General features: G+C 42.8%; 1 protein-coding gene across 1 annotated transcript; it reads right to left on the reverse strand.

Moving 5' to 3' along the window:
- Window positions 1–4,590: 4,590 nt before the first annotated feature.
- On the reverse strand, window positions 4,591–17,365 carry TMEM64 (transmembrane protein 64). The gene is given in 5 exon segments (XM_035318476.1): window positions 4,591–7,444; window positions 10,911–11,066; window positions 16,269–16,905; window positions 16,907–17,145; window positions 17,147–17,365. Coding segments are annotated over 5 exon segments (1,431 nt in total). The 5' UTR covers window positions 17,351–17,365; the 3' UTR covers window positions 4,591–7,249.
- Between the last annotated feature and the right edge of the window lie 2,094 nt (window positions 17,366–19,459).

Consider the following 19,459-nt stretch of genomic DNA (forward strand, 5'->3'; position numbering starts at 1 on the left):
TAGCCAGGTCAGTGTTTGGAGATGCTTTTCTCCTCATCCAAGACCTTCCACAAATAACTACTTTGCAATGGAAATCAGTGAAGCTCCTGCATTTCATTACGACCACAGAGTGACAAAACAAAACTGAGGCACCACGCGTTGCTCTGACCTCAGGGCTGCACGTGTGAATGCGGCCTTCTGAACTGCAGTGTGAGAAATGCTGACCCGGTGTAAGGTAAAATTCTCTTACTATGAGGGTGAGCTGACACTGGACCAGGTCACCCAGGCTTGGGGATCCTTCACCCCTGAAGATATACAAGCCTCAGCTGCGTATGGCCTTGGACAACCTGATCTAGCTGGACATCACCTGAGCAGGGGCTGGACTGCACGACCTACAGGGGTCCCTTCCAATCTCCAATACTCTATAATGCTATGACTGGGAGACAAACTGCTTTTCAAAGGATCCTCAGCTGACCAACATGACCTCACTTGAGGCAGAGGTTTCCACCTTGGATAGCACAACGCTTAAATAATTAGGTGAATTAGGTTTTCAGGAGAAAATTCAGCTCTTAGGCAAGTGCAAGCACACATTTCACCTGTACAGGGTTTCCATCAAAGATACGTGAAATAATGTAAACATCATTAAGGATGGTGATATCCATTGTCAGGCAGAACAGCCTTCCTTAAGGTCCACAAAGACAAGAGGAAGGAATAATTGTTCAGGTTCGTGGCATGATACTGCAGCTATCCATTTGGCTGATCCCAAGCCATAGACCTGGCAAACCTTCTGTACTACACGCAACCCCCAGTATGGATCCCCAGACGTTTCCCCAAGAGAAATATAAACCATGTGATACAAATCTACCCAAGCATCAGCTACATGGCTACTTTTCCTTTACTCTTTATCAGAGGGGATATAGTGAAGAAGAGCAGATTTGCACCAACATATCCACCGCTAATAAAAGCAAATTCCTGCCTTGCTTCCCAGTTAATAGTCAGTAATCTTTATGAGTCTGCATTTTCTGCAATTCCAGACTTTCTTAAGATTAGCTTGTTAATACATTCTTCTGTAACTCCCTCTCCTTTCCCTTTCTCTACTCGGGTTTTAACAACTGAAAAGGATTTTAAAAAATACATTTAATCTATTCTCTGAGGAATGACTCATTGAAAAGAGGAGAATAACCTTAACTAATTATAGCTGCCACGATTTTACCTCCTGGTAAGTATACTAATACTCTTCCACTAATTGCAACTTTTCCCCTCCTTCCTTTAAGTTTTCAATTCCAGTCTCAAGCTGCTTCTTTACGGAAACATTTTTAAAACTCATTACTACAAGATTGGTTTCCCCAGTGCAAATGGGAATGGTTTGGGGGAGTACAGAGCTCTTCCTCCAGATCGTGCCACTTTCCCACCTCAAAGCTTGTTTGAAAGACACAGCAGCATTGCTGTAACCATTTTATCTGAGGAAGCACCGTTTGCAAGGAGAGGTATCTTTTATTAGACTGACTGGTGTAGCTGGAAAAAACAGAGATCCCTCAGCTGAAAGAAGCCAGCCACAGGAAAAGACCTATTTAATGTTGAGCCAGCATGTGTACACGTTATCTGAGTCTTCTGTTTAACTGCAAACTAAATGGTAACCACACATCTGGTAAACCACTGCAGAGAGGCATGGGGGTGCTTCCTTCAGTCATTTGAAAAAGAAACCCCGTGAAACTCAGAGTTCAACTCACTGTGCTGAAACACCAGACAACTGTGCTGTTACCCAAACCAGAGACACACATCGTGTCACAACCGCTGCAGCCTTCCCACAAAAGGCAGCAGCTCTGCTTGTGAAGCACTGCTCTCGGTGATGCTGGAGCTGCACGTGTGGCTGCGGTATTGTCCCCAGGGTCCTCAAACCCTAGAACTCAGTGCAGTGTTAAGATGTGTTGAATCAGTGATTTCCAGTCAATTCACAGCACCAGCTGCAAGGACAGGTCCCTTTAGGCCTACCACAACACTGCACCCCAGCAGCTCTGCAGTGAGAATGTCCTGCTCTCAGGATATCCATTTACTGACAGAGCAGGGGGAGTTTTTTGATTCCTGAGGGGGTACAGTGGAGAGGGGTTGTGGGTTTTTTGGTTTTGTTTTGGTGTTTGTTTTTAAGAAAGCAACTTCTGTCATCTCCTCAGCAATCCCTGCCCCTCTGGCTTCCTCCACCAGCTCCACCTGAGCTATGTGAAGGTGAGCAATGCCAAAAGGAAGCCGTAGGAATTTGGGCAGGTGAACCAACCGCCATGTACTTCCCCCGCATAAGATACCAGAGGGGCAGCAACAAATGTTTCTCTGCCCTTCTGATGAGAGCTATCTATCTGTGGAGCCAGCTAGGCTGCTGGCTTGGACTTTGCTGGCTAAGGTGACAAAAACAGACCCTAGCGTCAGAGGTATGAGGTCAGCAGCTCTCCTGAAGCGGGGACACTCATACTTAAGAGGGCATCTAGCTGACTCTGACAAACTGTTTCCAGTAGCTGTGAAAGACATCTGAAAGTCATAATATGCCAAGGATCAAAGCGATCGTTGCTAATTTCCTGTCACTGACATTTCAGCATCATTTGCTTCCACTAGTAACGCAAAGAAAAACAAAAAACAAACCACCACCACAACAAAATCCCACCCCTCTACCACCTGGATGTTTCATCTAGTACTGAAACAAATTGTTACTGAAGCAAATTGTTACTCCCTCACAAAAATCAGAGTCAAAGAGAAATCATTAGTCTACTCCCTCACCGCCTACCACTTCTTGCATTTAACGGAGAATACTTGCAATCAAATTTCTAAGGCAGCAAGCGAAAATTTGCTATTAGAATAGTCCATCACCACAGGCCTTCCCTGCCTTCCTCCCACCCACAACCTTTAAGGGAAAGAGCTACAGCTCAGTGGGAGCAGAGAGAAACCTTCCTTCTGCAGGCAGAGCTGGGGCCTCTGCCCTACCAAGCTTCCCCTTGGGCCAGGTGCCTGGACATCACTTATTAAATACATGTTTGCACCTCAGCTCATAGTCCTCTGTTACCAAGAAAAACTAAACTGATCTAACAGGAGAAATGTAATTGAAATGTCAAAGGAAAAAGAAAAAAGCCTTGCCATTCTAGCCTGAAGATACAGGCTTTACATCCTCTTTGCCAAGCCAGGCACCTGCTTACCTTGAGATGCCCAAGCTTCCTTGTGCTACATCTCATCAAAATTCCCTTTTATCCCTCAAACTGACACCCAATATTCATTTCCCAAGGTCAGAACGGATCAAACCCTTCCCCTGCTATTTTACCCCCTTAAGCAAAACAAACAAAAAAACACTGCCATAAACCTATTCTGCTATTTTTTTCTCACAATGTTATCTAAATAATTAGAAGAAAGACCTTGCACACTCACCGCAGCTAATCTCACCCTGATCATTTTCCAAATTAATCAAGAGTCCAGACACAACCAACTACACATTAGTCACATGGCCAGCCAGAAGGACTTATCTTGCATTAATGAACATAATACTTGATTAAAATGTAGTTTTAAAATTAGCAATACTGAATAACTTACAGAAGGAGGAAAGGGACAGAAGGACTGAAACTGTAGACTCAGTTATTCCTACTTATCACAAACAAATTAACATAAATTAAATATCAGTCAGTACAGCAGAATAGCATACCACAAGTGCCAATATCCATGAAAAGAGGCTGTGCCTTAGACCTTTCCCATACTGCTGGGCATATCAGTAATTCTGTGGGACCCAAGAGGCCAGGGACAAGCTGCTTTCTGCAGCAACTACGTGTTCTCCATCAGGTGCAGAATTTGTATCAGCTTCTACTCTGCATTCAATTACCTATTTCTCCAGTTCAAACCATCTTCTTATTGTGTGGATGGGACTGGTACCAATTTTGAATTTATCGTAATGAGGAAGACTGTCATAGACCTACTTCAGCTATTTGCTTCTGTCATTAAGAATGACCTCAGAGTGAATGGAGCACATTTATAGTATTTCTTCTTAAGCATCATATCCTAGGTCATTTGCAAGGCCACTGATTACTCCAATTACCTTGGTCAGTCAAAATCCAAATCCTACCAGCCTCAGACAGAATGATGAAAATGAACACAAAGCAACTGATATGTTCCGCAGACCATGGAACAGCAGTTTCTCTGTTCCTCAAATTTTACCTCTCAATGCCAACTGAAGTTATGCTAAAGAAAAAAACAGTGTAAAAAATAGGATGTCAAGCTGCTGGGCAAAAATATATATATATATATATATGTATATATATATATATATATATATAAAATCCTCTCAGACACTGAGTATAAAGTTAGATTTTGGTAGGTTTATTGCACAGTTGCTCTTCCTGCAAGGAGGAAGCAAAACTGGTGCCATGCAGCCGATTCTGTCTTCTACATGACTTGCAATTTAGGTACGTTTTGTGTACAAAAAGCTGAAATTTCACCTCCATTACAGCTACAAAAGCATTCAGGAATGTGACCTGTCACATATTATGTAAATTGTTCATACCATTTTTAATTGCAGGAAGAGTATCTGAAAAAATTCATCACATCACTCTTGCATTTAAAAATATCAGTCTTTCAGTTCATTACCACACTTCTCATAAGCACATGGATAGTCTTGTACTTGAATCCAAAGAGGCAGCTACGGATATCCAACCTTCAAAGCATTTAACAGAAGCAAGCAAGTATTTATTTAAATAATAATTTTTAAAATGCCCTTCCCTCGTCATTAACTCACCACCCATGGAGTTCATTCTGAAATCCTAACTTGTTACTTCTTCAAGGTAGACAAGTATCTTTGTGTGCACATACAGAGATGACGCTTCATTGCACCTTATTTCCAACTACGGCTTTGTAGCAACCTAGACATTTAATACATTTCTTTAAAGAAATTGGAGTGAATTTATTGTATAAAATTATGATTGGCATGGTACAGAAAAGTTCCTTTTAATGCACATTTCCCATTAACTTGTACACAAATATTACAAGTATCAAGCAAAATGCAAAAGTCTTAAGAACTAGTTCCATACTACAAAAGTGTTCACATAGTGAAGTTACTCTGGTTACAAAGTGTCATGGAAATAAAAGCACTTCAAAATACATATTTGGGAAATGTTCTTGAAGAGTCAACACAACTTTAAGTTAGTTAAAAAATGGAAAGAGAAAACCTCTTCATAACACTACCGCCGATTTAGCGAGATGGAGCAAAGTTCAGATCAGTTCATTTATTCAAGGATTGTTCAATTCCAAGAAATAAAACACTTTCAAAAAGTTTAGTTAAGAAAGGGCTCAGTCATACTGTGATGACAAATAACGCCATCAAAAGTTATCTGGCTCTCTTGTTTTAACACAGGAGCTGTCAGAGGCAGAGATGTGTAAATGAACACTTCCAGGTATATACAGATTGTCTTTTTAAAAACCAAACAAAAAAGGAGACAATCTGAACTTTGTTATTTAACTAGTTTAGTTCCTAAGGTCACAAGACCCAAGAACTGCAAAGTCTGCAAAGGATACACATTTAAATAACAAAATTGAATTTTACTACCAAGGAATGCTTAGCTGTCAAGTTATCCATGTACTGTACGTCCTCACAATAAGACTGCCAAACGCTATCAAATCTCTGCTTCCCATCTACCCTGAAGACCTGCTGTTCTCTTGCTATTCTCAAGAAGACAAAAATGCTTGGACCCTACAAACAGCCTTACAAAAAGGAGGCACAGTCATGTTTTGTTAGAAAATAACACAAAGACTGAAAGCATCCTCAAAAACTTACACAAGAATAACTACATCATAAGTAATACGTTATTGTTGTGTCAGATGACTTGTGTGTGTTTGAGCAATTGAACATTGGTGTGTATATCTACAGGAAACTCACACACACAACATGTCACCTCCAGGCATTATTGATTTCCTTTTGCCCACACAGACATACATGCATACACACACACAGAAATTATTATCAGGTTATCTAGTCTGTTCAAATGCAGTGAAAAACAGTCCATAGCACGCATAAAAGGAGCATTACCCAATACAGTGTTGTCTTGCAAAAATGGAGTCAGAATTCCTGAGTCTCAGAGACATTACTGTCCTCCTCCATTACTGGATTATTTATTTTCCAAAAAAAACCTCTAGTTTTCATTTCTTCACTGTGATGAAATTTATAATAGATTGCATCTTAAAAAAAAAAAAAGTAAAACTTTTAGAAAAAAACATACCAACTGAATTTTTAAAGCTTTTTAAATGGAGGGAGGGATTTAGTTACAAAATAAAGGCCACCTTCATGTACGATTAGTAGTGTTATATCTCATAATTTTTGTTTGAAGGATAGATTTAGCTCCCTATTCTGGGAGCTTTATTATATGCAGGTATGTGAGCTGAAAAACAACAATCAAAAATATTTATAAATAGGATTAACGTGGAACAGCCCTTTGTTACAATCACCAGGGTGGTAAAACCAATTCAACAGTTGGCTAGTTCATGAAGTTTCCTTCAAATAGCGCTAGTCACTGCAATCTATTATAACTTCAGCATTTTCCCTTTTCCTTTGCATATTACACAGTGTAACTTAAAGTGTTATTTAAGAGCACTTCAGTCCCACAATGTAGGATTTAAGCTTGTGTGAACACATATGCATGGCTCTGCAACATTTTCAATGACTTACAAAAATACATTCAACCAAAATTTTATATAGGGTTCTCTCTTTTCCCTGCCCCCCCGGTCAGAAATGAAGGAAAAGCCAAATGGTCCCATCATTAGCAAAATAATACACTCCAAGGTCTGGAAGCAAAAGCACATTCAAGGATAACGTACATTGAACTGCGTACTTTCTCATTCATCTTTATCAGTAATAAAGTTCTACTGCATATAATTATTCAGCCTTATAAATAATGCTAAGCAGAAAAATATTTACCTCTGTGCTACTTTTCTCAGTTTATAGAAGCATTTCTCAGTTTATAGGAGCAAAGAAAATAAACAAAAAAAACTAAAGTGCAGACTACAGGCCACGATAGGCATAATAAATGACCAAAGGTGCAGCCAGACTTGCATTTACATCTTAAGTTACTTCACCTTTTTCTGCTTTTTGCTAGAAGTCACCCCACGTGCAATTCAAGAGCTGGTCAATTGGTTTGTGCCATAGTACAACCTGTAACCATTTGATTTTTTTCTTTTCAAAGCTAGTTGAATTGTCCATAGATATTTCTAGGCAATAGCTTAGGTTCACAAAACCTTACTTTATTAATACTTGAAATCACACAATATTGACACCTCCCCCAGAGAACGCTACTGTCCTTTTGTTGCAGTATGTAGTTGAAGCACCGATGCTCGGCTGGCAGTCTTTAACAAGAGATGTCTTCATTTCCATCTCACACGCTACAATAGCTGCATTCAGTTCCACTTGAGCTCGGTGAACAACATAAAACATAAGTCCTATGCTGATAATGATCTGCAAATAAAACAAAGGAGTGATATAGGCTATATAAACTGTAAGCATCAATACAGAGCAACTGTTTAGAACAAAACTAAGTCATCAGTGTAAAGATTCATAGAGGCATCTATTGACTTAATACTTCATTGAAAGGCAGATGAACTTAACCGACCAGTGGCTCTAAGTCAACGTATGCTGCTACTAGCATATCAAAAATAGACAATACATAGAACTTTGAATTGAAGATACATGTTTGCTTTCCATTGTCCTCCACATACTTGTTATAAATCAAACCCATCTCCGTATCTCTTGTCAAAAATAACTCCACCAAAAAATGGTACATTGTACCACTAGGAATCAAGAAAGCTATTTTCCACAAACCACATGAATAATAGGTTAGAATTTTAATGGTTATCTGCAACTTGCAAACAGCAGAGCCAGGATGATGCAGAGAAAAAAGTAAAATTTCTTGTCCTTGTCCCACCAGCACGGAAGATTGCAAAAAGCAGCAGTGCTGCTTCTCAGACGTCAGGAGAAAATAGGACAGAATCACAGTTTCTGAGCAACTTACAGGGGCCTGTATGGGTTGTACTTGCTCTCTAGAGGATGGGCTCTGGGGAGGGATGGATGTTCATTTTTTTGTTTTAGGAGTAAATATTATCGAAAAGTAATAATTTTAGTTTACATTTTTTTGTTCAGTATTACTAAGAATTTTTTTAAACTTTCACCATAGAAATCACCAGGAATAAACCGGGACAACTTTTGCTGAGAAATCACTTGTTTAATGACATTAGCATGGACTATACTCCCAAGAGTCAACCTTTGGTTTCAATAAAATACCAGTTACAGTCTTCTGAAAAATCTGAAAATCCTCCTTAAAAATATATAAATCTTCAAATAAAATCAAGCTGTCTCATAATGATAGTCCCTTTAAAAGAAGTAAAATCTTCTGACTTTTAAAAAAATGTTTTATAAAACTAGCTGAAATCCATAACTTTCTTTAAAAAAAAAAAAAAGAAAACAAACCAGAACTTTATGTGCTGTTGGAAATAAACATAAACAAAGGTCTGGAGTCCAAAATCTGAACTTCATTAATTGGTAGGGCTACGTTTTCCAAAACATTAAGGACCATCACTTAAAACATCTGTCAGCATGACATAAAAGATGTTAGAATATTACAGAGTAAAAGGACTGACAAGTATGGCCATAGTATAATTGCACAGGGAATTAAATATTCTGTGGCCCAACCTGCTGCTCAGAGCAGGGGAAGCTGTGAGATCAGACCAGGTTACTCAGGACTTTTGTCCATTCAGGTCTTGAAAACTTTCAAGAATGAAGACTTGACCACCTCTCTGGGCAGCCTGTTCCTTGCTTGTGGTGAAGAATATTCCCTTCACTAATTCAAGTTACAGGATTCAAGAGATTGCCAACTGAAAAGTCAAAAAGAGATTATGGATGCCATGTTCTGAATTAATAGGAAAAACACTATTCTAAAAGCTTGCCCAAATACTTCACCCTGACTAGTTTGAGATATTATTACCTGCAGCCTTAGTTCTCTAGATGAATAATTTAAAAATATACACACAGACAACCATGAAATGTGAAGGATTTTACAGCTGTGTACTAAGCCAAAGTCCCATCAAAGCCACACAGCCAGGCAAAGCACCAGGCAGATGCCTGACAGAAAATCGGAGAACATCAATAATTCCTCCACTAATGGGCTCCCCTTGCCTTAGCCAGTCAGCTCTTAAGAACTGCTCTCAAGGTGGTGGGCACTTCTGTTCAAACATTCAACTTGCACTTACCTGAGCAAGTTACACCACACTGGCAACCCATATAACAACAAAGAAGAATCAATGTCATTATAAAAAAAACTTAAGGGGGTGACAACACACTAAACCACTGGGGTACAACCCACTAAAAACTACTAACTTTAGTGGGGTACAACCACTAAAAACTACTAACTCCTGAAGTAACATTTCATGAGTAAAATGAAAGTTGATCAAGTAACCACTTATTTCAATTTGATCTATCAAAGGTATTTACCTCACATGCACAAACACATTTTTAATACTAAAACCATTCTATTAAGCCTCTAAATGTGTTCCATTTAAGTTAACAACAGATAAATTACACAAAACAACACATAAATGTGTTCCATTCCTAAGTTCCATTTAAGAACATACAAGTTTCAGGAGGGTGATGGGTTAAAATGGTCGCAGAGTTAGCTTTTTATCTTAGTATTGTTAAACATCAGCTTTGTGATCATAAAAGGAGGAAGATAAATGACTGCAGCACAAACTGCAAGTCAGCAAACCATGGTAACTGCTGGTCTAACACAACCTGGAAGTGTCAACAATGTCAGATAAGGCTTTAATATATGATCTTGTCCTGATATGTTCATTATCTTTATGCTTACAATTGTCTCCAACTTCAAGCTTATCCCTAAGATTTACTGACTAATTATTTCATCAGCTAAGCCCATCAAAAGGTACTGTGCACTTCTGATGAATTTACCTCCTTGCAGAATTAGGATATTTTGATGTAGGCATTAGTAATATGATATTTCCACAGTACTTTTCATCCTAAAGACCTACGCAAAACTGAAAGCATTCAGTGTTAACGGTGAACACGGCACAGGTTCTGGGTCAAAGCACCCTAAGCACATTACAGCTGGGAGCACACAGACTTTTGTGTAAGGGTGGTTTGACAAGTCTAAAATTCGGCAGGAGATTACCACAGAGGGCAACAGAAGAAAACCTGACAGGACAAAATTGTGGCAGAAATAGAAAAAGAGAACAGTGAGTAAGTTCTCCTTTGTATCACATGAGGTACGACAGAATTAAACTTTAACGGAAAAAAACTAAACCAAAAGAAAGCAGAACATTGGAAACCTGTCTGTCTGGGTTATCAAGCAGTCATTCAGCCCGTGAAAAACAACTGTCACCTCAGTTTTACACAATCTACTGAAAATATACTGAAAAGTTATAAATTAAACACTTCTAAAACACCTGCTACTTTTCAATACCATACACCACGGCTCGGCTCGCAGACTGCAGGTCGGCTGCCGCAGACTAGGGAGTTGTTAGGCCAACAGAGAGCAGCTCCTAATATTGGAGACAAGCAGCTGCCCCACACATCCTATAGCCCAGCTCTTTTACCCTGGAGGCTCTACAATCTCAAAGAGAAACCAGCAGTGCAGAATCTCTACATCTCATAGACATTCCTAAGAGCACAGTCTTCAAAGTGAAGATTCAGTGACTGGAAGAGACAATGCTATAGGAATGAAGCTTGCCTACTATCTCCAGAAGCAAAATCCTATCTCAAATCCCACCGGTACGGCTGATGAGCAAGAAATAAAAGGGATAAAGAAATGTTCCTAAACACAAGTAGATGACTGTTTCCAAGAGTAATTGCTTATGAAAGTGGACGCAGAGTGACATTACTGTTACCAAACTCTGTGAAAGCCCTCATATCAACTTACCTGTAAACTGAATATAAAATAGCCACTAACACTTTGTTCTGCAATCACGTCCTCCATGGTACGCAAGGTAGTGCCCAAGTATGAGTTCAGGAGCTGAGTAGGAAGCAGTCCAACTGAAGAAGCCATCAAGTAGCTGGGTAGTGACAAATCTGTAACCTATAAAAAATGAAAATAATAAAAAAAATGTAAGAAGCCACAACACAACCTACATGTGTAACCAATTAGACCGCCTCTCCCAGAAACATCTGTGCCAAATAAATAAAAACAAAGTTTTCTCTGTCAAAGAATACAATAAAACAATATGTGGCTAGCTTTCATCTGGCCTTTTTAAAGTTACTACATTTTATTTAATTTCATCATACATTAAACAATATCTCCGTGCAAAAGTCCTAAGTAAGGATGCAATTACACCGTTCACTTAAGACGTTTATTTCTTCATGGTGAACAGAGCCCTACAATTTATGAGGCTACGAAGAAAGTACTTTAGACTTTCACTTTTGGTAAAGCAAAAATTGATGTTTATCATCTATTTTCTATGGGTTTTACAAGTATGGCAACTAATAAAAGAGGTAATTGTTCAAAATGTCACTGCACTAAATAAGATCGAGGTAAACAGAGTGGCAGATTGCCTCGGCAATTGAGGTTACACAGCTCATTAAGATATATATGTATATCAATTATGTATGTGTCTATAGACATATAAATAGGCATCATGAAGATTCTCTACCAAAGGTTATTTTATATCAAACTTCAACTAGTGAACAGAACAGTAAATATGACTATAGTTGCTGTTATTTTTTCCTTGGGGGGGCGGGGGGAGGGGGGAGACAACACAGGAGTAACATTTCATCTCTTTGCTGAGAAATTTCTGTTTGTAGCCCATACGTGGACAGTTTATATGGGACAACTTACATAGCACTAGCTAACTTAGTATCAGCAGCCATTGAGAAATACTAAAATCAAGATTCAAAAGTCCAATATATATTTATGCAAGAAAATTAAAACAAAATGAAACAATGGGTTAAAAATAAAATGACTATAGAAAAGGCGATTTTGAAACAAGCTGTCTAATGAGTTTTCTAGACTATTCAGTTGATCAAATAATAATAAAACAAGTTCTAATTAAGAACAGCTCCTAACACTGGGAGTCTACATGGAAATTATTGACCTTGACAGTTCTGTACAATGATGAAGACAAGAGAATAGCAGTGAAGTTATTTATTTCACCATACTATTCTTAAAATAAACTTTGATTACTATGAAAGTCACAATGCTGGATTCTCACAGCTCTAAGCACTGTGAGTGGAAAGTTTTAGGGAGAAGGAAGGGCAATGAAGGAGGAAAATGCAATGGAGCATGAAGATCAAGAATAATTCATGGGAGTAAGATCCAATAAGCCAATTCCAATCTTCATGCTGTAAATTACAGCTCCCGTGGACTTAAATACATATCAGCAACACAAATAATATATTTCCTTCTCTACACAAGTTTAATTTAGATTTCTAATGAAAAAGCGCTACATAATCATGTCAGAACTTCACATTTGACTGATGCTTTAAAAATAGTTAAAAAAAAAATCATAGTAATCTGGGCCATGTAACAGGGATGCATAACCAAAACTTCCCTTATTGCCAAGAGAAGGAAATAACTGCTATTAAAAGTCTCTGAAATACTAATGCTGAAGCAAGATTTGCTAAGTAGGACACTGTCATTAGATCTAATGGAGCTGGGAAACTTCCCAAAGATTGTTTTAACACTCCTGGGCACCTCTTTCATTTCTGAATATGTATTAAGGACACTCCAGCTGCAGAGGAGCGTTTGCACATCTGTCCTAAAGCATCCGGACATCCTGGGCCATGAGAGAGACTGCTTCCAAATGAAGGAGAGGCTGCCAACAGACACGCTGGACCGTGACTTGTGCATTCCACTAAAATGAGAGATAATGAGGGGAAAGAAAGTCTGTAGGTGTCCTTTTAACTCATGGCTTGTGGTTTTTAGATCTACATCGGTATCCCTTCCCCCAGAAAGGGTAGGAAACAGATGGTATCCCTACCTGAAAAAAAAAAAAAACATGTTAAAATAAATTTAAGAACAAACTAACTGCTCTGTTAACAACCCTGTTAGACAGAAACTCTCCCACTGATCCCTGGACAGGCTTTGTCTGATAAAAACTTTTGTGCTTTATTTGCAGCTGACCCCTTTGGTTCATTTCTGTCAAAAAACAAACGCTTGTGTCAGGATGCTGTTAGGGGACGCCTCTGGGGACTGCAGCGGACTTCTCTTCCCTCAGTCCATGAGTCCACACGTTTCAGATCAGTTAGGCTTAGCAGCTGAGAGCAATGGACAATTCTGATGCTTTTCACTTACTTAAGAGAAAAAAAAAAAAAAGGTACAGAATAAAAACAAACAAAAAATAGCTACCAACTCCCCAACAAGCTAAGTAAGCTGGCAAGCAGGCCGCATGTGCCTGCAAAGCACTTAACATTTTTTGAACTCTCACTTCACTGAGAGAAATATTTCTGGAACCAGAGACATTCGCTTGGACACTGAAGTGTTTAGTCAGCTTACCTCTTCTATACAATATCCCTCTCAGAAAAAAGAAAAAAGAAGAAGAAATTATGAATTCTGATCTAAGCTACACCACGGACTGCAGATAATCAGTTTGCATATATCTATCACCAGGGACCCACTTGCTGGAAGGAGGTGATAACCTGCATAGCATGCCTCTGTACAGACCTACCTTCAAAATGTTCAGAGTTGCAGAGGGGAGAGAAGAGGGCTGTGCGTGGGCAAACACTTCAGTAGGAGCTATCAGCAGAGCTCCGGCCACCCTGGCGGCATGTTACAGGAGCAACAAATAAGCAAAACCCACTCAAAGAGATAGACAAACATTCTTTCATTTTACAAGTCCCTAGGTTTTTCAGAAAGGCATGTAAATACATTGCATGAGTAACTAAGAAATCCCTATTTCTTAAAAAGAAATTTTCTTCTTAACACTGTTTCAAAAATACCGCGCTATCACCAGTCAAACGCCAGGAAGTTCTCTTCCTCGTTCCCATAAATTTCCCTGCAATTGCAGCTGCCCACAGTGCTCAGCACACGGCGTGTGCCAGCCCTGCAAATGACCCCTCTCATCTCGAGGTTATCACTTGGTCCCCAGACCTCGTGTCACTTCCTCCCTTCCCTTTCATTCAAATATGCTCTGTCTCACCAGTTTACTTATAAACATGAACACAGGAAACAAGCGTAAACCAGACTGCTGGAAAATTAAAAGATATTTAGGTTTTCTAAAGAGCTCAGTTCACTCTCCTTTACTATTAAGAACAACCCTTTTCAAATTCATTGCTTAAGCTGTGAGCACAGGGAACAGATGGATGGCCAGGATACCCCAAATCCCCTTACGTTTTAAATTTAAGTAGTGCATTAAGTTTTCAAATAAGTCAGATTTCAAAGAAATCACAGCTAAGGCTGTGTTAGTAGACTTCTGTATTTCACACAAACCTTAAACTTGACTCAAAGTGAGAAACAGTTTTGAAATCCCAGATCTGGTGCAACATTCTTATTTTTCAGTAATGTAGCAGTTCATGCTAAATGTTTTCAATTAAAAATTGAACACTGCGTTATTTGACTACGCTGTAAAGTAATAAATCAGGATTAATAAATGCAACTCCCCAAATTAATTTTAGCAGGCAACATCCAAGTTATTTGACTTACTCAAGAATCTAGTTGCACCTCATTTCCCATCTGTTATTTTTACACTGAAACCTCTGTAAGAAAATTACATAGCTCACAGTGCTCCAAGAATACAAAATACTGATTTACAGCATCATTATAATATTACACTGGCCTGAATTGTTTCCAGACATAGCAGAATGGTTAGGCCTGGAAGGAAATCATTTTAATTTGGTAATTCTCTGGTCTCTTCAGATGTAGCACTGCTGACTACTTCAGGTGAGACCCAGGAGCTATGGGCAGCTAAGACACAACAGCTCCCAACCATTAAAAGGGTCCCGGTGTAAAAGCTTCATCAGGACTCTGTGCCTTGGGAGGGTCTCAGGCAGAGCTGCCTGCCCTGCTCCCTGCTGCTCTTGTCCCCCTGGCCACATCTGCATCCTCAGTCACACAATAATATAGAGGAGTATGTAAAACATAAATGAAATGAGATTCTTCCCATTCCTAACCAGGAAACGGTTAAAGGATCTACTTGAAATAAGTGGCTACATCTCTTGAGACTAATGCCCTAGCACCCGCATCTGCTGTTAATTTTATACGCATAAATTGTTTATTTGGTGTGCGGGGTAAACCCTGGAAATTCTGTGGATGAACTAGCTTAAGTTCTGCTTAAATAAGAAACTTGGTGTTCAGTAACCTACGCACTTCAACCAGCTGATTCTTCAAAATTAAGCAAGTGCTTCAAAATCAGGACTGCAAATGAGGAAAGTGTGCCGTAAGAAAGTGGCAGACCGAATTGTTTGTTTAGAGGGTCTCTCCCTTAAAGCACATAGGAGTTACTGTTGAACATTAAAAATATTTCCCAGTCTGGTGTGCTTTGTTTTGATTTCTCTGAGGTAGCAGACACAACCGAGGCGTACTACGGTCTGAAACAGATTCTTCAGACAAAGCATTTGGGAAGAGCTGAGGTCTGAAATTGGCACCTCATCAACAGCGTGAACTCAAAAAGGTATACACCATGTCCTTCCTTACTATCTCCTTTAAGATGATCAAACAGGACAGGAAGATTGCAAGTTTTAAATAATAAATTATTCGTACAGTATGCATCTATCTTCATCTAGAAGCAGGAAAGGAAAGCAATCCAGCCCCTTGCCAGACTCATTTGAACTCACTTTCACTGATGTGCCGAGCCCCTTTTCAGCTGTGTCTGTATCATACTGCTCTGCCCAAAATACGCTGCCTCTTTCACATGCAAGGACTTAACACCATGTATGGGTTTGCTAAAGGCACACTACATAGATCAAGTAGAGAAAGAACTTTAATCTGTCCACTACTTTCTTTGCAATGCAAAGATTTATGTTAAGTAGGTTAGGGAGTAGTTTAGGCAAGGCTGCTTGAAAATACAACTTTTCCTCCCACTTGGATCACTTTACAAGACACAAGCTGCCAAGTCCTTCTACAGATTTTGCTACAAAGCATCTCGGCGCATCCTCCCAACACTTAAGCCTCGAAAGGTGGCGAGCAGACCGTAACTCTCAGGCAGTGCCACCGAACGGAGCGCCTCGAGAGCCTGCCTCCTCAGGGACGCGCAGCGACACTAGCAGGAGGCAGCGGGGTCAGTTTTACCACCGCTAAAGGAAACCGAGGCTCCTCGGCTTCCTCCAGCCGGCCCCGTGCGGGACTCACCGCGAAGACGGCGTTCTGCAGCCCGAAGGGGATGGGCGTGAGCCGCGCCAGGGCCACCACCTTGAGGCCGCTGCCGCCCTCCACGACGCGGACAACGGCGCTGAGCGTCGTGCTGCCCTGGATCCTGGCCAGCGCCCAGCGGGCCAGCAGCCGCCTGCAGGCCACGTGGGCCACCAAGGTGCCGACGAGGACGCCGAGCACCATCAGCCCCATGCCCAGCACGAAGCCGTAGAGGTAGCCGGCGGCCACGTTGAGCAGGATGTAGCCCCAGCCGCAGGGGAAGGACACGACGATGAAGCCGGCGGTGAAGAGCAGCACTCCGGCCAGGCTGTCCAGGCTCTCGGCCCACAGCAGCAGGTCCCGCAGGTACTGGCGCACCAGGGCCAGCGAGGCGAAGCAGAGCGCGGCCAGCACGCACACGCCGAGGCAGCTCTTGCACCAGCAGGTGCCCAGCAGGCAGCAGGAGCAGCGCCAGCCCCGGGCCTCGGCCAGCCCGGCCCCTCCGCCGCCCGCCTCGGGCAGCTGGCACAGCAGCAGCTCGGCCGGCGCCAGCCCGCCCTGCTCGCCGTAGGGCCCCAGCAGCAGCCCGCCGGCCCCCGCCGCCTCCGCCGGGACGAAGCCGTCGCCGCCTCCTCCTCCTCCTCCCGCCGCTGCTCCCCGCCTCCCCGCGCAGCCCGCGGCCAGGGGCGGCCGCTCCCTCATCGCCCCGCCATGGCCCGCTGCGGGCGGCGGAGCCCGGCCGAGGGCCGGCCGGGGGCGGGGAAGCGGCAGCGGGGAGGGCGGGGGGGAAGGGGCCGCGCTTCGGCTGCTGCTGCTTCTCGGCCGCCGCCGCCGCCGCCGCTGCCGCCGCTGCCTTCGCGCTGCCTCCCCTCGGCCGCGCAGCCCATCTCCCGCTCGGCTCCGGGAAGCGCCCGGCGGAGCGGCGGTGCCGATGTGGCAGCCCCGGCGCCGCTCAGGCAGCGGATGGGGAGGAGGCTGCGCTCCGGGGGCGGCGGCAGGCAGCGCCCCGATCCGCTCCGCTCCGCCGCGGGGCTCGGCAGCAGGCAGCGCCCCGCTCCGCCCTCGGCCCGCCCCGCTCCCATCCCATCCGATCCGGCCGGGTGTGCCCCAGCCGGGCGGGGGGAGCCTCCGGAGCCGCCCCCTCGGCCTCGCCTCACGGCCCGGGGCGCCGCCTCCCCCCGGGCCGTGGCTCTCCCGCAGCCCCCGCACGGCCTGGGGGCTCCTCAGCCCGCTTCTCGCAGCCCCTTGGTCAGGGAGGAGGTTGAACCGGGGGGCTGAAGCCGGCCGTTTTCTGGCAGAAGTGTGTGGTCGAGGAGACTCTGACTAGCCGGTTACTCGCAGCCCACCGGGATGCGCTGGCCGCTCATCTCCTCTACGTGAATGGGCTTCCACAAACACTCCATTTTCTCCCTCTCCACAAAGTAGAGACACCTCTGCCAGCCAACATCTGGGGCTTTGGGGTGACAACAGAGCCCCAAATGGGGAGCCAGCAGCCTCCAGCAGGCCTGGGGCACGCGCTGACCCCGCAGGCAGCATCTCCGGGCCCAGGTGCCCAAGGGGACTTCTGGCACAGTCAGATCCTGCTGCTTGCAGAAATGAGGGCAGCCAACTCACCCGGCCGCTCTTCGGGTGCCTGTAGGCTCCGACACACTTTTGGGTGATTTGTGCTCGAGTTTTGAGCTGTTGCTAGAAAGAATGGAGCGGCCTGAATAAGCAGGGAGGGCATATTTTAGATGGGTGTTTTCTCAGAAGCCTCGCCTCTGCTCGCAGGCTTCGCGCTTCACTATTGCTCTGGCGTTACTAATGATAGCAACAGCACAGTGCAGAAAGGGTTCTGTTTTCTTTACAGCATTTAAAAGTACAATATGCTCCGGTGGAGTTATATTCTTCTGCTGGGAAATTTACCAGCGTATACAAAACGAGAATGTGTGTGGGAGTTGTAAAGGTTAAAAGATGATTAAATAAAAAAATACCCAAATCTCTAAATGAAGAAGAGTCTTGAGGAACATACCACAAATATGTTCACTTGCAAAATATGCCACCACAAATGATATAACCTGGGTAATCCAACAAATCAGCCTAAGAAAGTGACAGATGTCTTTGAGCACCACAGCAGAATGAAACAATCCTGGCAGACTGTACAGCAGGGAAGCTGTAGATAAACACCCATGGCATAATCTGATTTTTTTTTCTTTTTCCTTTTTTTTTTTTTTTTCCTGTTATCTCTATCTGAATATGATTTGATTTTGTGTGTGCTCTTTTCTCACGATGCAAACACAGACAGGGTGTATATCCGTAATAAAGGCAAGAAAGCCTAGCATCCCTGCCCGTGAAGGATGAAGGGCATACTTACACCTTCAGTAAGGCAAACTGGGGAGAAGTGGTAAGGTAAGTTCAGTAGAATACCAAGAATATAAAATATTAATTTCTGGTTTTATACTAAGATCACATATTACTTACAAGCAGATTCAGCTCATGTATATTTCTGTTCAGTACTCTTGCCTCCACTGACAATGAAAAAGCCTGAGTAGAGATGTGTTTCAGAGTTGCACACTTTACACTGCCGCTGTATTTCTCCATTTAAAGCACATAACCTTGAGCTCAGAGCTGTCATGAATCATCTGCTGCCACTCCCGAAGGTTGCAGGGTTCTGTATTTATAATCACAGAAAGCAGCTCTGAAAAAGGACCACAGAAGTGTACGAGTAACACAATGGCCCACCTAAGTTACAGTGCTGACATTAGACTCCAACCTATAAAATTATTTTATCTAGGTCATTAGTGGAGATTCTTCTACTGTCCCTATGAGGGTGAAGGATGGAATTCCTTGATCTCACCCACTGCCTGCCTCCCCTGAAATGGCTAATCCTGTCATTGTACAGATCCTTGAGCATGGTCACGAAGCAGGAGCTGAAGCATCTTTGGATAAACATCCAGGCGAGGCCACAGGGGGTTCAGCAGGAGCCCAGCAGAACTGGGAGTCTCTCCTGCACACAGAGCCAGTGCAGCCACAGAGCTGAGAGGCAGCGTCGGCTGGCTCCTGCGAGTCTTGCCAGCATGCCTACTTTCTTATCATCTGAAGGGGCCAAAAAGCGACCTCACCCTTGAAAAACTGCCAGCTGCTGGGCTAAATGGTCCGCCTTTCAGACTTACTAGTCAGTGAGTCATAAAGTATTCTTATAGCAGGGATGA

The sequence above is a fragment of the Oxyura jamaicensis genome, chromosome 2 (genome assembly GCF_011077185.1).
Source record: "Oxyura jamaicensis isolate SHBP4307 breed ruddy duck chromosome 2, BPBGC_Ojam_1.0, whole genome shotgun sequence".
Classification (NCBI taxonomy): domain Eukaryota; kingdom Metazoa; phylum Chordata; class Aves; order Anseriformes; family Anatidae; genus Oxyura; species Oxyura jamaicensis.